General features: G+C 38.3%; 1 protein-coding gene across 5 annotated transcripts in view; it reads right to left on the reverse strand.

Moving 5' to 3' along the window:
* The window catches only part of RGS22 (regulator of G protein signaling 22), a 165,660-nt gene that overhangs the window by 68,360 nt on the left and 79,051 nt on the right, over window positions 1-18,249 (reverse strand). For all 5 annotated transcript variants that reach the window (XM_060287494.1, XM_060287496.1, XM_060287493.1 and 2 more), the window contains exon 14: window positions 17,866-17,967. In XM_060287494.1, coding sequence (XP_060143477.1) covers window positions 17,866-17,967 — 102 coding nt within the window. The remainder of the gene's footprint in view (window positions 1-17,865; window positions 17,968-18,249) is intronic.

An 18,249-nucleotide genomic window follows, 5' to 3' on the forward strand; every position in this document is an offset into this window, starting at 1 on the left:
GCAAGGTTTCAGCATTGCCACTTAATAGCTTTCAAAATCATTTTGAAAGTGTATGTGATGAGCATATTCTTGGATGAAAGTGGATCCCAATCTCCTTTCAAATATATCATAATGCATTCCAGGCTTGGCTTTCCGACATTATATTGATTTTCATAGACCCTGAAATGTATTGATGTTTTCTTACTGCATCATAAAGTCTAGAGGAACATACCTGAGGAAGGAGAATTTGGGGTTTACTGAGTTTATTCTTGTTTTTAACAGTGTAAAAAGCAAAAAAATAATGAAATAGCCTCCAAAACTTTCTGTGCTATTTGGGTTTCTCTTTGTACCAAAGACTAAATGATGTCAGCTATGGGGTTAGATTCCAATTATCATGCTGTACCCAACGAAGTACTTTCGCTGTGCCAAAGGTGAGCACAGTCTTTGGGAAAGCATCTTTTCCATAAGTAGGGGCCATTGGATGAGCTGCAGCTTGATACTCATCTGTGTTCCAAGGAAAATAAGAACAATTTCTGGGGAGCCTTAAAAGGCAAAGTCAAGAATAACACCAAATGCTGTAGCACATGTGTTGATCTGCTATGTTACATTTCAGCTGTTAGTTATGTTAATGGAACAGTTTCACATAATTTGTCTTGATGTATTTATTTTAATGATCATGTATGTGTATCTTTCTATGACTGCCTGGTAACACTGATTGCATGATGTTCTGCTGTCACCTCCAGGCCAACTGCAGAACTGTATGATGTAAAATGAGTCCCTCAGTAAACGAGGTACAAGATGTGTAAAAACCTATATGCTGTGAGATCTTAATACCGGATTACAGGACAACTAGCAGAGCATATCACCAGGTTAATAAAACTGGGGACATTTAAAAAGAAGATTTTCAAAATAACTTATGAAAGTATTCCAGAGATTAGGAGAAAACATTCATGCTTCAGCATTTGGCGTTTTTAGCAAATCCTTTTTTCTTAGACCCATTACTCCACTGCAATAGTAAAAGAAGTAACTCTAATCATGTAAGGCTACACAAAGATATGTATCTTTCACCATCTTCTAGTAACTGTCCAACATGCCCACCAAGAGAGTAGAGGAAATATAAAGCTGTCTGCTGTTGCTATTTCCTTCTACTTATTGGGAGGTAGCATTAGGATCCTGCCAGATGGACTGACAGTGTAGTATCAACAAAGACCTCACTGGCCCCTGAGAAGAAGAAATATCCCATAAAACCCATGACACTATTTCATACACTAGAAAGATAAAAGACGAAAACAACTTTGGCTACTGAAATATACAAAGATTTTTTCTTAAACTCCTTTTATTTTCAGTTTATACTAAACAAACTGTGCAGGCTGTGGAGATTCTGGAGCAAAGATACCATGCTTTCTTTGCTAGGTACAAGCGAGGCGTTCACTGGCAGTCTCTAAAGGGTAGAGGAAAAATGTGAAGGTGGAGGGTCAGGGTCTCCAGCGATAACATTAGAGAAATATACGATTGAGAGGATCAGAGTGATCCTTTACCCTTGTCATTATCTCTTCCTCCATTGTAAACTGAAGCCAGCTTACAAGAGCTAATTCACGAATTTTCAGGAACTTGGTGAGTAGGTTGTTAAATTCAGTCACTATCAAAAATGATATAAACTTACAATTAAGCAAATTATATTAAAAACAAAGATGATGAATACTCAAAACCGATTACTTCCTAATGATTTTACTGTTTTACGACTATCCATGCTCTTGGGGTTATTTATCTCTATTCTATCTGTCTGGTGGAAAATACTGTATAACGGTGGGCTGCTGCACCTCTCCTCCCAACTCTGTGCTCAGTAACGCCATGTTGGCAGCTTGTAATCATCCACGGAGAGAGTATTTACACGCAGAGATCAGCAAAAGCTACAAATCAGGGCTGCTTATCCACCGCCCAGAGAGGTGGTTATTAAACATTTATCATCATACCACTGAGTATAAGGCAAAGATAATTCTCTTTTCCTATCACGATTACCAAACAAAGAGAAATAAAGTAGGAAAAAAGCAAATGACACCAACTAATTCAAGTACTCACTGGAGGCAAAGCCACATACCAGAATAAACTAATTCGGGCCAGAATACGCCAGTTTATAACACAGTTTACTTGAATACTGTATAACTGGCATCCATTTTTAAAAATACGGCTACAGTAAAGTTCTTTCTTTCTTTCTTTCTTTTTGGCTGTATTGGGTCTTCATTTCTGTGCGAGGGCATTCTCTAGCTGTGGCAAGCTCTTCATCACGGTGCGCGGGCCTCTCACTATCGCGGCCTCTCTTGCTGAGGAGCACAGGCTCCAGACGCGCAGGCTCAGTAGTTGTGGCTCACGGGCCTAGTTGCTCCGCGGCATGTGGGATCTTCCCAGACCAGGGCTCGAACCCGTGTCCCCTGCATTAGCAGGCAGATTCTCAACCACTGCGCCCCCAGGGAAGCCCAAGTTCTTTTTAATAGTTAAATTAAAGTCAAACTACAGGAGCAGGGCAAGTAAGTTTTTCTTTAACATTGTTTGTTTACATCCTGAATAGTCTTTATTTGGAAAAGGGCAAAGTTAAACTTCAAATGTTAAATTTAACTTCAGTCGGATTAGGAAACCAGAAGAGGTAAGAGTTTAGTTGGGAAAAGCTTGTTAACTTGTCCTCATGAGAAAGTATAAGGAGAAGCTATGAAGGAGAAACATTAAAGCATCATGAGAAATAAAACTAACTGGTACTAATGGATCTTGATGCAGTGTCTGGACCACAAAGAGACCAAAATCACTTCACAAATAATCTTGTACACAACAGAACAGATGTCCACTATGCTGTAACAACAACAAAAAACATATTACTGTACTTGAAGGCAAATAGCAAGTCACATGGGATCTTCTCAACTGAGCTCAATAATTTCATCCTTGGAGTTCATATAAAAAAATGAAATGAAACTGTGCTCCAAAAAGCTAAGGCAAAGAGTTCCTAGAGGAGTTTACAAAAGGAATGTAAATGCCCTGATATGGGACACTTTCAGAAATCACAAAATATTTACTTCAGCAAAAAGAGAAGTCTGTTTTCATAACTTCACAGCTCTAGCAGACATAGAACATCATTATCTGAGTTCATATGAGGAAGAAGAAAAATAACGAGCAAGTTCAAGCAATCCAATGTTTTTTTTTTTTTTCCTGTGAAAGGAGGAAAAAATGATGATTTATAACGACCTCTCATACCCCACAAGGAGCTCAAAAACATTATTGAGGAGCTATGCCGAGAGGGAATAAATTACAGATGGAGCTTTCCACAAATGGATTTTCATGTGAAGGACCTTGGGTTTTTTCAATTAGGAATCTTAAAGATGGGATCTAGAGATTGAAACATCCTGATACTGAGAGGCAAACTACTGCAGAGATCAACACAAGATGGAGTTGCACAAAAAAGATAATGTGATGACAATCAAATAGAGAATTTCTGGCAATTACTCAGACTCTACTAAGCAGAATTCAGTGCAAAAGAGAACGTAAGAAAATGGCAATAGGATAAAAGAGTAAAACAAACTTGAATCATTTTGGACAGAATGAAAAATCAAAAGGGAAAACAACATGTTAAATAAAGCCAAAAACAAACCACAAACTCAAGGGACAAAACAGACTAGGCTTAAGACTGACTCGGGCCATTGCTTAAGGTATTTTAAGCAAAATCGACTCAGTATATAATGGAATAAAATTCAAAAACAAAAAAGAGTTATTATTAAGCAGTTTAGGCAACCTAAGCAACAAACAAGGATTTTATTTTTATAATTTTTGGATTCAATTTAAAAAACATTTTAACAGACAAAAGCAAAATAGATATTTAAACTAATGGAATTATTTAACCTCTAATAAAAATAATTCCTTGAAAATCAGTGAACAAAGAATAATTCAGAAAGAAAACCATGACTATATTAACATTTTGGACCTAAAAAACCTGCCTCACAGAGAAGCTAACCCAGGCCAACAAAGCACAAGAAACTGATACTAAAACCAGGGCGTTGAGGAATTACTTTACAATGAGAAAATCAACCACCAAACAGATGGGATATTTACGTTCACCGGCACCTTGGAAAGCAAGCTCAAATGTAGCAGGTTGCTTGGAGTCAAAACAAGGGAAGTTAACTATGACCCTATGAATGTTCTTTCCTTCCAGATCTGTCAGGCTGACCAGCTGCTCACAGGAGCAGCTGGCTGAGGACAGCGCTTCAAGGGCATGGTCAAGGACTGCCTCTGTAACACCTCTCTTTCTGGATGCTGCTGCTGATCAATGCCTCTTCTTGCCCAGAACACTCTTTTTTTTAGATGTACTGGCATGTTCATTAGAAGTCTTGAGGTCTGTGAAGCCATTCTGTCTCTAGACAACTGCTCATATCCATTCTGAATTATTACACACTGATTTCATAGTTTAAGTTTCAGAAAGCAACCTTATTTTTAAGTTCCTTGAGTGAGGTGGGAGGAGACAGGGAGATTTCACTGTTGCTCCAGGGAAGCTTGTTAAGGGCTCCTTACTAAGAGAAATCTTGGACTATAAACACAGTATGTCTGGAAAGACAGAATTTTGATCATTGTTGAAGCTGGGTGACGGTATATGGGGGCTTATGAAGCTTTTTTTTTTTTTTTTTTTTTTTTGCAGTACGCGGGCCTCTCACTGTTGTGGCCTCTCCCATTGCGGAGCACAGGCTCCAGACGCGCAGGCTCAGCAGCCATGGCTCATGGGCCCAGCCACTCCACGGCATGTGGGATCTTCCCAGACCGGGGCACGAACCCGTGTCCCCTGCATCGGCAGGCGGACTCTCAAACACTGCGCCACCAGGGAAGCCCCATGAAGCTATTTTATTTAAAAAATTTTTAACAATTAAAAGCACCCGGCTGGCAGTCATTTATAAATAATCAATTATTATCTATAATTAGGCTTACAATATGTTGCTAAGAATATAAGCATGCCAATGAGTTCATTCAAAAAATATTACAGCATCTTTTATATGCCAGCTCCAGTTCTGAATATATGAGGTAAACAAAGCAGACTGTCTTCTTGGAACTTATAGTCCAGTGGGGGAAACTATTAAGGGTGAAATTCGATATTCAACATTCATAAAGATATTTTAAGATACCAAAGTGAAAAATTAAACAAGGTGATAAACAGATACTCCTTTTTTTCTAGAGACAATTAATCAGAAAGCAATGACTTAGAAGTTAAGAGTACAGAGTCTGCAGTCAGAATACTTGGTTCTAATTCCAAGCTCACTAATTGCTAAATGGAAAGTATTGCCTTAGGTAATTACTCAACTCTAAATCTCAGTTTCCTAATCTGTAAAATGGAGAGAACACCAATATCTACCTCTTAGAATTGTCAAGAACTAAATAAAATTATCCATGTAAAGTGATTTCCATAGAACCTGACAGATAGTAAACATTAAATAAATGTCAGGTATAATGATAATTATGGTTTAGAGAAGTTCAGGTGTTGATTTTTCTGGAAACAAAAGGATTAAAAAAGGATCTCTTTTGGTCCATAATCCTATAATATTCAAAATCTTAGGACTGAACACGGGTAGCTCGTATGAACGTCAGGAACAGGGGAAACGAATGAATAACTGTAAGCCAGACAGCTGGCTGCTACATGTGTTCTTCCTGAGTCCAGTTCACCAGCAAGTGCCACAAAATGGGATGCAGGACAAGAACCCTGTGGATTCCGTGCTCAGTGATTCATAGTGCTCAACAGTCCAAGCCGGAGTGGTACTCGAGACACCATCTCTCTGGTAACAAAAACAAATAATGTAACAAAGCCTGAATAAGTAACAGGCCTGATACTCAGAAACAACCTAATTACGAAGATTCTGAAATTTACCATTAAGCTATAAAGAGGTACAGGATTTTCCACATTTAATCATCACCCCAACCTGACCGCTCACCCATGCCCATTCATCTTTTAAGAAACACAGCTTGATTCTTAATACTACTGCTGTATGAAGAAATAATGATCTCTGTTAGTGCACCTGAAAATACACCATCAGCCTAGAGAAGGAGCATTTAGCTCATACCACTTTAATGAAAATGTCAGGACCACCCTGAAGTATTTAAGTCCTGTAAATGCCAAGTAAAGAGAGGAGCTAAACAATTAAGGTAATGGATGACAGCAAGCAAAGAAAAAACTAAGCTGATTATCAAAAACATCTTCAACACTGCCCCTCTTATGCCATAACATTTTTTCAAAGGAATTTGTGGTTAACACCCAAGGTTTTGGTAACCTAAAATTAGCTCAGACTTCATTGGAAAACATTCTCAGTACAATGCAAATTTCATAGAGAAAGAGCTACATGGTCTCTTCTTTCTCAATCTTTCTAGCACTCTCTGGAAAAGTAGGCAAAAAAAAGAGAGCATATTCTTGAACTTTGATAGTATTTGGGCGGTAGCACCTGTATGTGTTTTGTTCCTCAAAGTGCTCCCAGCATGGATCAGAGCCTCATGTATACTAGATGTTTATGATAAATATTTGTGGAAATATCTGCAACATTTTTAGGCAAGGGCAAATGTGCTTGTAACTGCTGGTCTAAGTGCTACCCAGTTTATGTTTCTTTCCTGTTTCTACAGTAATAAAAAATGGAGCAGGAGCAAAGGGGCCAAGTACGTGGACATTACTGTAGAACCCTGAGGTAGGGCACAACCTGGAATGAACTTCATTTGGATCCACACTGTGCCTAAGATCACCTAATGGAAAATTTAAACGATTTGGGGCCAGAGAGGTTGAGAAGGACAGCAATAAAACATTGTTGAATGAAAACATTAATGAATTCTGCATTATTATTATATCACAACTTACAGCTTCCTAAAAACACCAAGAGATGGTATAGGCCTGATGACATTAATTGACTTAGGTTTTTAGTTTCCTTTCTCTCTTGTGAAGTTGTGCAAATGTAAGAGTAAATCCGATCAAGCCACAGTAAATTTAAGAAAACTGAAATCATATCAAGCATCTTTTCCGAACATAACTCTATGAGATTAGAAGTAAATTACAGGGAAAAAAACATAAAAAACACAAAAACATGGAGCCTAAACAATACGTTACTAAATCACCAAGAGATCACTGAAGAAATCAAAGAGGAAATCAAGAAATACCTAGAGACAAATGACAACAAAAACACGACGATCCAAAACCTATGGGATGCAGCAAAAACAGATCTAAGAGGGAAGTTTATAGCAATACAATCCTACCTCAACAAACAAGAAAAATCTCGGGGCTTCCCTGGTGGCGCAGTGTTTGAGAGTCCGCCTGCCGATGCAGGGGACATGGGTTCGTGCCCTGGTTCAGGAAGATCACACATGCCGCAGAGCGGCTGGGCCCGTGAGCCGTGGCCGCTGAGCCCGCATGTCCAGAGCCTGTGCTCCGCAACGGGAGAGGCCACAACAGTGAGAGGCCTGCATACCGCAAAAAAAAAAAAGAAAAACCTCAAAGAAACAGTCTAACCTTCCGCCTAAAGGAACTAGAGAAAGAACAAACAAAACCCAAAGTCAGTAGAAGGAAAGAAATCATAAAGATCAGAGCAGAAATAAATGAAATAGAAACAAAGAAAACAACAGCAAAGATCAATAAAACTAAAAGCTGGTTCTTTGAGAAGATAAATAAAATTGACAAACCTTTAGCTAGACTCATCAAGAAAAAGGGAGAGAGGACTCAAATCAATAAAATTAGAAATGAAAAAGGAGAAGTTACAACAGACACTGCAGAAATACAAAGCATCCAAAGAGACAATTACAAGCAACTCTATGCCAATAAAATGGACAACCTGGGGCTTCCTTGGTAACGCAGTGCTTGAGAGTCCACCTGCCAATGCAGGGGACACAGGTTTGTGCCCCGGTCCGGGAAGACCCCACATGCCACGGAGCAGCTGGGCCCGTGAGCCATGGCCGCTGAGCCTGCACATCTGGAGCCTGTGCTCCGCAACGGGAGAGGCCACAACAGTGAGAGGCCCGTGTACCGCCCAAAAAAAAAAAAAAAAAAAAAGGACAAACTGGAAGAAATGGACAGATTCTTAGAAAAGTATAACCTTCCAAGACTGAACCAGGAAGAAATACAAAACATGAACAGACCAATCACAAGTAATGAAATTGAAACTGTGATTAAAAATCTTCCAAGAAACAAAAGTCCAGGACCAGATGGATTCACAGGTGAATTCTATCAAACATTTAGAGAAGAGCTAACACCCAACCTTCTCAAACTCTTCCAAAAAATTTCAGAGGAAGGAACACTCCCAAACTCATTCTGTGAGGCCACCATAACCCTGATACCAAAACCAGACAAAGATAATACCAAGAAAGAAAATTACAGACCAATATCACGGATGAATACAGATGCAAAAATCCTCAACAAAATACTAGCAAACAGTGCTTCCCTGGTGGCGCAGTGGTTGAGAATCTGCCTGCCAATGCAGGGGAGACGGGTTTGAGCCCTGGTCTGGGAAGATCCTACATGCCGTGGAGCAACTGGGCCCGTGAGCCACAATTACTGAGCCTGCGCGTCTGGAGCCTGTGCTCCGCAACAAGAGAGGCCGTGATAGTGAGAGGCCCGCACAACGCGATGAAAAGTGGCCACCGCTTGCCACAACTAGAGAAAGCCCTCACATAGAAACGAAGACCCAACACAGCCATTAATAAATAAATAAATAAATTTTAAAATTCACGACATATGTCAATATTAAAAAAAAAATACTAGCAAACAGAATCCAACAACACATTAAAAGGATCATACACCATGATCAAGTGGGTTTTATCCCAGGGATTCAAGGATTCTTCAATATACACAAAGCAATCATATTAACAAACTGAAGAATAAAAACCATATGATCATCTCAATAGAAGCAGAAAAAGCTTCTGACAAAATTCAACACCCATTTATGATAAAAACTCTCCAGAAAGTGGGAATAGAGGGAACCTACCTCAACATAATAAAGGCCATATACAACAAACCCACAGCAAACACCATTCTCAATGGTGAAAAATTGAAAGCATTTCCTCTAAGATCAGGGACAAGACAAGGATTTGGAAGTCCTAGCTACAGCAATCCGAGAGGAAAAAGAAATAAAAGGAATACAAATTGGAAAAGAAGAAGTAAAACTGTCACTGTTTGCAGATGACATGATACGATACATAGAGAATCCTAAATATGCCACCAGAAAACTACTAGAGCTAATCGATGAATTTGGTAAAGTTGCAGGATACAAAATTAATGCACAGAAATCTCTTGCATTCCTATATACTAACAATGAAAGATCAGAAAGAGAAATTAAGGAAACAATCCCATTCACCATTGCAACAAAAAGAATAAAATACCTAGGAATAAGCCTAACTAAGGAGGTAAAAGACTCACAAGACTACAAGACACTGGAGAAAGAAATCAAAGATGACACAAACAGATGGAGAGATATACCATGTTCTTGGATTGGAAGAATCAATATTGTGAAAATGACTATACTACACAAAGCAATCTACAGAGTCAATGCAATTCATATAAAATTATCAATGGCATGCTTTATAGAACTAGAACAAAAAATCTTAAAATTTGTATGGAGATACAAATGACCCTGAAGAGCCAAAGCAATCTTGAGGGAGAAAAATGGAGCTGGAGGTCTCAGACTCCCTGACTTCAGACTATACTACAAAGCTACAGTAATCAAGACAATATGGTACTGGCACAAAAACAGAAATATAAATCAATGGAACAGGATAGAAAGCCCAGAGATAAACTCACGCACCTATGGTCAACTAATCTATGACAAAGGAGGCAAGAATATACAAGGGAGAAAAGACAGTCTCTTCAATAAGTGGTCCTGGGAAAACTGGACAGCTACATATAAAAGAATGAAATAAGAACAATCCCTAACGCCATACACATAAATAAACTCAAAGTGGATTAAAGACCTAAATGTAAGACCGGACACTATAAAACTCTTAGAGGAAAACATAGGAAGAACACTCTTTGACATAAATCACAGCAAGCTATTTTTTGACCCACCTCCCAGAGTAATGGAAATAAAACCAAAAATAAACAAATGGGACCTAATGAAACTTCAAAGCTTTTGCACAGCAAAGGAAACTCTAAACAAGACAAAAAGACAACCCTCAGAACGGGAGAAAATATTTCCAAACGAATCAACAGACAAAGGATTAATGCCCATTATATATAAACAGCTCATGCAGCTCAATATTAAAAAAACAAACAACACAGTCAAAAAATGGGCAAAAGACCTAAATAGTCATCTCTCCAAAGAAGACATACAGATGACCATGAGGCACATGAAAAGCTGCTCAACATCACTAATTATTAGAGAAATGCAAATGAAAACTACAATGAGGTATCACCTCACACCAGTCAGAATGGGTATCATTAGAAAATCTACAAACAACAAATGCCGGAGAGGCTGTGGAGAAAAGGGACCCCTCTTGCACTGTTGGTAGGAATGTAAATTGATACTGCCACTATGGAGAACAGTATGGAGGTTCCTTAAAAAACTAAAAATAGAATTACCATATGACCCAGCAATCCCACTACTGGACATATACCCAGAGAAAGTCATAACTCAAAAAGACACATGTACCACAATGTTCATTGCAGCACTATTTACAATAGCCAGGTCATGGAAGCAACCTAAATACCCATCGAAAGACGAATGGATAAAGAAGATGTGGTATATATATACAATGGAACATCACTAAGCCATAAAAAGGAATGAAATTGGGTCATTTGTAGAGACATGGATGGACACAGAGACTGCCATACAGAGTGAAGTAAATCTGAAAGGGAAAAACAAATATTGTATATTAACACATATATGTGGAATCTAGAAAAATGGTACAGATGAACCGGTTTGCAAGGCAGAAATAGAGACACAGATGTAGAGAACAAACGTATGGACACCAAGGGGGGAAAGCGGCATCGGGGGGGGGTCGTTGGTGGTGGGATGAACTGGGAGATTGGGATTGACGTATATACATTAATATGTATAAAATAGATAAGTAATAAGAACCTGCTGTATATATAAAATAGAATAAAATAAAATTCCAAAAAAAATAGAGTAAACCCTTAGAGATCCTGGGTGAATAGGGGTAATCACTTAGACTGACTTATTTGCCATGGGACCCATCAACTGATTTCTTTGTAGGGATTAGAGGCACAACCGTTGCTCACTAGAGCATTAGGCCAGAATATTTATGAGCTGTCAAATTACTGGGTGGAGATGTCAGGAATGGGACTTCCAAATGTCAAGATTTCATCTAGCTAAGATTAAAGACCTAAATCTCAAATGTAAAAGATTTGAGATTTAGTCTAAAGTTGTTGAGAGGAGTAAAACAGGACAGTATAATATTTTTGTTTGAAGAGTTGTCACCCGAAAGACAGAGATTTATTTTGTATTGCTTCACAGAGCAGGAATAAGACTAAAGGATTAAAGCGTTCGGCTCAAAAAATGGGAAAAAAAAAAAAAGGAAATAGTTCTCTCCCTTCTACAGGTATTTGAAAAGATGTTGATTTAAAAAAATAAAAACGATAACCAACTTTTATCTGCCAGTAAAGGCAGAACTTATTTAATTTCCAGTTAAGATGCTATTATCTGGTTTTATTTTAAATGTGACTGAAGTACCTCCATAATTCTCTCTCTCCCCCACTACAGAGTGAGCTCTTTAAGCCAAGAACTTTGTCCTAATTATCTTTGCATTCACAGAACATTACTTGGCACATACCAGGCTCTTTGTGAATGTTAACTAATAAGTGAGTAACAGAATATTATAAAATATAGCTTAAAAGTTTGTAATTATATGAAGCACATTTTGATTTAAGTGGTATTTTTAATCTCAGAATAAGTTATGGTATTGGTTAAATGAATAGCTGTTGGTTTAGGAGCTGCTGTTCTTCTATCTTATTTTCTTCAAATTCCTATCTTCGTTCTCCGTTAACCAGGCAATTGATAGAACCATAAGTATTGACTCTAATAATAATAATACCTACTTATTTCATAGAGTGCCCTACATTAAACTACAAAATATTTCCATCTACATTATCTTATACAGACCTTACAAAGTCCTCTGCGGTAGACGTGATGAACTTTTATATGTAGAGCAGAGAAGGCAAAGTACAGCACTGAAGTAGGTTTTGCACCTCAAGTTTGAGCTTAAGTTTGTTCCCAGCTATGAAACTTTGGCAAAGTTAACATTTCAGAGATCTAGATTCTTTTTTTTTTTTTTTTTTTTGTGGTACACGGGCCTCTTACTGTTGCGGCCTCTCCCGTTGCGGAGCACAGGCTCCGGACGCACAGGCTTAGAGGCCATGGCTCACGGGCCTAGCCGCTCCGCGGCATGTGGGATATTCCCGGATTGGGGCACGAACCCGTGTCCCCTGCATCGGCAGGCGGACTCCCAACCACTGCGCCACCAGGGAAGCCTTAGGTTCTTTTTTATCTATAAAAAATAGGATAAAAATACCTCCCATTCTTACTATGGGTATTAAATTCGAAAATATATGACTGCTTCTTGCAGAGACTCCCTTTTTTGATATGTTGGCAGGCTAGATTACTTGAATCTTTTTCTCTATAAACTGCCTAGAAGTACTGGATAAAGGATAACTAATATCCTTTTAAATGCATAGCTGCGGTAGTAAGGAAAATTACCATGGGTCAAAATTAAGGAGTGTACTGAAAACCAGGGTGCTAAGCATGAGCTGATGATGAGACTACCATGGGGTGAATCAAGGATGTGGGTTATAAGAGCCACAGGGTACAGGAGATAGGGCCTTGGACCCTCACAAAGTGAAAATGTAACACTGAGACCCATACGTACACCATGGTCCTTGAAGGGGTACACACAAAGTGAAACATAGAGTGGGAAAAAATGTACATATATACAACTACCAAACCTAGGAAACAAAAAAGAAGCATGCTTGTCTTGGCTTATACTCTATGTAAAAGAAAAATATCTCCTGAGGATGCACTATCATGAGTTTACCATCATGTGGGTGTGGTTTTCAAGATTACACTTGGCAAATGAGGAAACCCCAAGACGACAAATTAGCATTAAAAATGTGCCTAGCAGAAGCACCCCAGATAAAAACTTTACTATAAGAGCTCATAATTCAACATTACAAAACACAGAAGGAAAGAATCCACCATGTCAGCAGAAATAATAAATAGCAGAATTAGTTCTCCCAAGAACTGCAAATCATGGAATTATTGGATATTGTAGCAGCCAGACTCTAGGGTGGCACCCATGAACAGTGTCTCCTAGTGTTCATTCCCTTTCATAACCCTCTCCCCCTAAGTGTGGGCATACGTATGGCTTGCTTCTAACCAACAGAATGCAGCAACAATGATGAGATTTATGTGATTACGTGTACATGATTATGTTACATAAGACGGTAATGCCAGTCTTACTAAGAAACTCCCTCCCTTGCTGGTTTTGGAGAAGCAAGCTGCCATGTTGTGAGCTACCATATGGAGAGGACCACATGGCACAGAGCCGAAGTGGCTGCTAGCTGACAGCTAACAAAAAATGAGTTCTTATTTTGGTGGTCTGCAAGGAACTGAATGCTGCTAACAACCATGTGAGCACTGAAGAAGACTGTTCCCCAGGTGAGCCCCAGATGAGAAACCAGCCCTGGTCAATATCCTGATTTACAGCCTTGTGGAGGACCCAGCAAAGCTGTGCCCAGACTCCTTATCCGTATAAACTGTGAGGTAATAAAGGTGTGTTGTTTAAGCCACAAAGTTGTGATAATACCCTTATGTAGGAATAGATACCTAACACAGCTACAGACTATAAAATATGTTTAAAATGCTTAAGACATAAAAGGAGAACTAAAAACATGAAGAAAAATAAGACAAAAAGATAAATCACCAGGAAGATTTAAAAAACACAAGTAGAATGTCTAATAATAATAAAAAGTAATTCCTTAAATGATTTAACTCAATGGATGGGTTAAACAGCAGATTGAAATCTGCTGAAGAAATAAAATATGAACTGGAAAACAGATCAAAGAAAATTGATCTTGTTCAGTTTTAAAACATATAACACAGATATTACAAGATGGAGAAACTTGAGAGATTAAGAGAGATATGGGATAGACTGAAAAGCACCAACATTGACCAGAGAATCCAGAAAAGAGAAGTAGAAAGACTGAAAGAAATAATGGCTGAGAATTTTCCAGAATTGATGAAAGACATGACTCCTCAGATTCTAGAAGCAACTTAGACCCAAGAAAGATAATTGTAGTAATAAACACATTGAGGTGACATACAGAACCCCAAAGTCAAAGGGAAGATTATAAAAGGAATGAGAAAAAACATCCTCCCTCAAGGGAGCAAAAGCAGACTCTTCAACAATAGCAATAGAAACCAGAAGACAGTAGAATAATATCTGCAAAGTGCTGAGAGAAAATTGTCCACCTAGAATTCTATATTCAGCTAAATGATCAATGAGAGAAGAAAATACACATTTTCAGACCAAAAAAATCTGATTTTTACCACTAGTAAATCCTAATGAAAAACCTATTAAAAGCTATTCTTCAGAAATCAAACCCAAAGGAAGGAATGTGATGCAAAAACCAACGGTAAGCAAGAAATTTGTGCGTGATATGTATAGCTGATTCACTTTGTTACAAAGCAGAAACTAACACACCATTGTAAAGCAGTTAAACTCCAATAAAGATGTTAAATAAATAACTAAATAAATCTATACATCATTGATGGTAATAAAAAAATAGTTGAGACTACTTACTGGGTATAAACAAAATTAATATATATATATTCTGAATCACACTGCTGTACACTTGAAACATTGTAAATAAACTATACTTCAGTTTAAAAATGTGTTACCCTGATGTTCAATTCAATAAGGCAAAAATCTCACATTGCTGCAAGAACATCTTTAGATTCAATAGCACTCTGTAGTAAAAGTGCCGTGGATTTACCTAGCAATCCTCTTATTCCTCACTTTCATTTCATTCTTATCTACCCTCTCTACTCATTAATTCCTACATTCTCCACATAATTTTGCTCCTAGGCTCTAATTTTTACTCTTTTTTTCTCTCTTCCTCCTTCCCACTGATTTTTTATTTTGAACATGTTTGTGTGTATGTATACATATGTGTAAACATGTATAATACTTTCTTTTTTTACTAATTTTTTTAAAATCCCAATGTATATGCTTTGGAGAGTGGTAAATTCTAAATGTGTAGTTTTTGTTGGGATACAGTTTGAAAGGTTTCTACAAAGATGGAAGAACTTACAAAAGACTGTGGTACCCAGATCCACTTCATTCTATTGTAATGGTCTCACTGAAGCAAGTATGTAATGTTAAAAAAACAGTAGGACTATTGGCAGAAATCTTGGTTCCAAATCTTGGCAGTGATAGATGGTCCACTGGCAAGTTGTTGCTAGGATCAAAGACTGTATCTTTGCACTCTGGTGCTGCTTCTCTTCCTCCTTGCCAAGACCATTTCATTTGGTTCCTAACTGAACGATTCTATCTGGAAGCTGTGCAATGAAACCTTCAGGATGTGCCCAAGACTGTCGTTCAAACTCCTGGACCACAGTTAGTCATGCTAAATCACTATCACTGACCTCCCATCTAGTCTGCCCACAGATATTTCTGCAATACTTCTTGAGGTAATAAAACTTCAAGGTATGTAATGTGTCGATCAGCATACAGAAAAGCATGTAAGTCTTTTGTAATCAACCCCTGGTCTCTTACCACGCAGCTCATCAGATGTACAGAGACAATATAAAAATCAAGTTAGGGCCTCCCTGGTGGCACAGTGGTTGAGAGTCTGCCTGCCGACGCAGGGGACACAGGTTCATGCCCTGGTCCGGGAAGATCCCACATGCCGCAGAGCGGCTGGGCCCGTGAGCCATGGCTGCTGAGCCTGCGCGTCCGGAGCCTGTGCTCCGCAACGGGAGAGGCCACACAGTGAGAGGCCCACGTACCGCAAAAAAAAAAAAAAAATCAAGTTAATGGCAACTTTAACACAGTGCCAGCTGATTATATTCTGCCATTGGCTTGATCAATCCAAGATCTGTATTGTACATGTACCCTTGAAGGAAGTTATACAGCATTTCTATTATAAAGAAACCAATGGTATTTCATGTTGTGAAACAAATCTATAGGACCATGGTATTAGAAGCAATTCTTATATCTGGGGGCAGAAATCTTGGATAATTAAAACCTAAACCAATTTAGACAATTGCTCCACTAACCAAAAAATAAAATAACCACAGATGCAAAAAGCAAGCAAGTCAAAAAGATTACATGATTTGCTCCTTTTATTTCCCCCAGTTAAACTAAAACCAATGTCTCCATCACTCCCTTCCCCCCATACTGTTTTGACTCTTCAAAAGAGAAGCTACGGAAGGATAAAAAGCTTATGGGCCTCGATAATCCCCAAACAGAATATCTCAGAATAACAAAATTGTGAGTGTATCCTGTTTCACAGTCATTTATAGCTGGTTGAATACCATTACAAAGAATTAACGTCTACCAAGCTCAAACAGAATTTCCCCTTTTACAAGTATATGGAAATATTGTGATTACAACAGCAACAAAAAAACCTACTTAACTGAGTGAGCTGCTGAAGATTTTTAGAGGAGTCAGCCTTGTAGTGGTGAAAACATAAAAAAAATGGTGGCACTTTAGCAGTCAGAGGCAATAGGTTAGGGAAAGGAGGATAAGTAGAGAATTACAGGTAAAGGATTAACAAGCAGAAGAGCCAATTGTGTGGTCTCAGAAAATGGTACTGGCAAATTAGAGATACAGTTTCATGATTTCATGGAGCCAGATCTGGGCTCTGTAGGAACCGAAGCCCTAATTCTCATGGTAAAAAGTACAAAGTTCTGTCAGCTGATTTATAAAACATAGTTATTAATGCCAAAGTCAGGGTGGTGGAGGTAACAGCAAACACCCAGGAGTACTCTCTGATGTCCTGAATAAGATTATAATACGATAATAAACAATATGACGAAGCTAATCTCCTCAGCATTGCTCAAGGAAAGGTCCCCTGGAATGGGGTTATTTCAGATTATAAGAACCACTTAAGTGGTCAACAGATATAGAAGTGATCAGCAGTTTTCTAGGCTTGATGACCTCTCTCCATAAAAGATTAGGAGAGCCTAAGAATAAAAACTGAAAAGATAAGTTAGCTTGAGTCATAATTCTATTCCCTTTCTTTCTCCCCTCAAAAAATGGCTACTCTCTCTTTCTCTTTGCAGAGAATCCTCTGTTCTCCGTCTTCTATTTTGCTTTGGAGAGGTCTTAAGATGTTCTTTCCTCCAACTCTGAGTATCTGTCTTACATAGCATGTAGCACAGAAGGCCAGGTGATGACACAGGGCCTATGCCACACAGAATCAGTCAACATTCTTTCCCCATCTTTAGACGGTCCAATAGCCTAAGTATCTCCAACAGCTGATTGCTGCAGGAAGCTCAGAGAACATCTTTGGTCAATGCCTCTGCTCCCAATCACTTCAATGATTCATTACAAGTCCTCTCTCAGGGTTCTCTTTTAAATTACTCACAACCAAACCAAAAAGGCATAAATTAGAAAAAAAGATAAGATGTCCTTTGTTGGAAGAGCAATTAATCGGCAGCAAAGAGAAAATAAGGCATACCAAATAAAATAGATAAAACTGAGAACCCACAAATCAGATTATAAAACAATATTCTGCTGACATTTAAATAAAGTAACTCAATGGCAACAATTTAGCTGCTGCCTTTCTGCCCACACTCCCAGATTTCTCTTGTTTGAGGCTGGACACAACTTTTCATTTCTGTGTACTTAGTGCTTCACATTGAACCAACATTATTTACTACTCACTTGAGCTTGCTTGCATACTTTAAAAGGGTGAATTGTTTCTTGGTAGAAAAGCTGATGATAAGCTTGTAGGTCAAACCAAAAGTACACACTGTTCTTCCACAACTGCAGATGGAAAAAGTACATAAATTACTACCACCCAATTATTAAAGCTCTACAAAGCTCTAATTTCAAATAAAAATAATTGTTTAGCTCCTTGGTGTTACTATAAATCAGGTTCAATTTAAGGCGGTTTTATCTTATATCACAAACTGGCAACATACAAATTATTTATTGGTATTGTCACTGGATCACTATATTTTTGTATATACGTTTCTCACATAATTGGTCATTAAAATAGTAAGTGTTCTAGTTAATAATTAAAAAGTAATCACGTTATCTCTGGCA

This window comes from Globicephala melas, chromosome 17 (genome assembly GCF_963455315.2).
Source record: "Globicephala melas chromosome 17, mGloMel1.2, whole genome shotgun sequence".
NCBI classification, from domain to species: Eukaryota; Metazoa; Chordata; class Mammalia; order Artiodactyla; family Delphinidae; genus Globicephala; species Globicephala melas.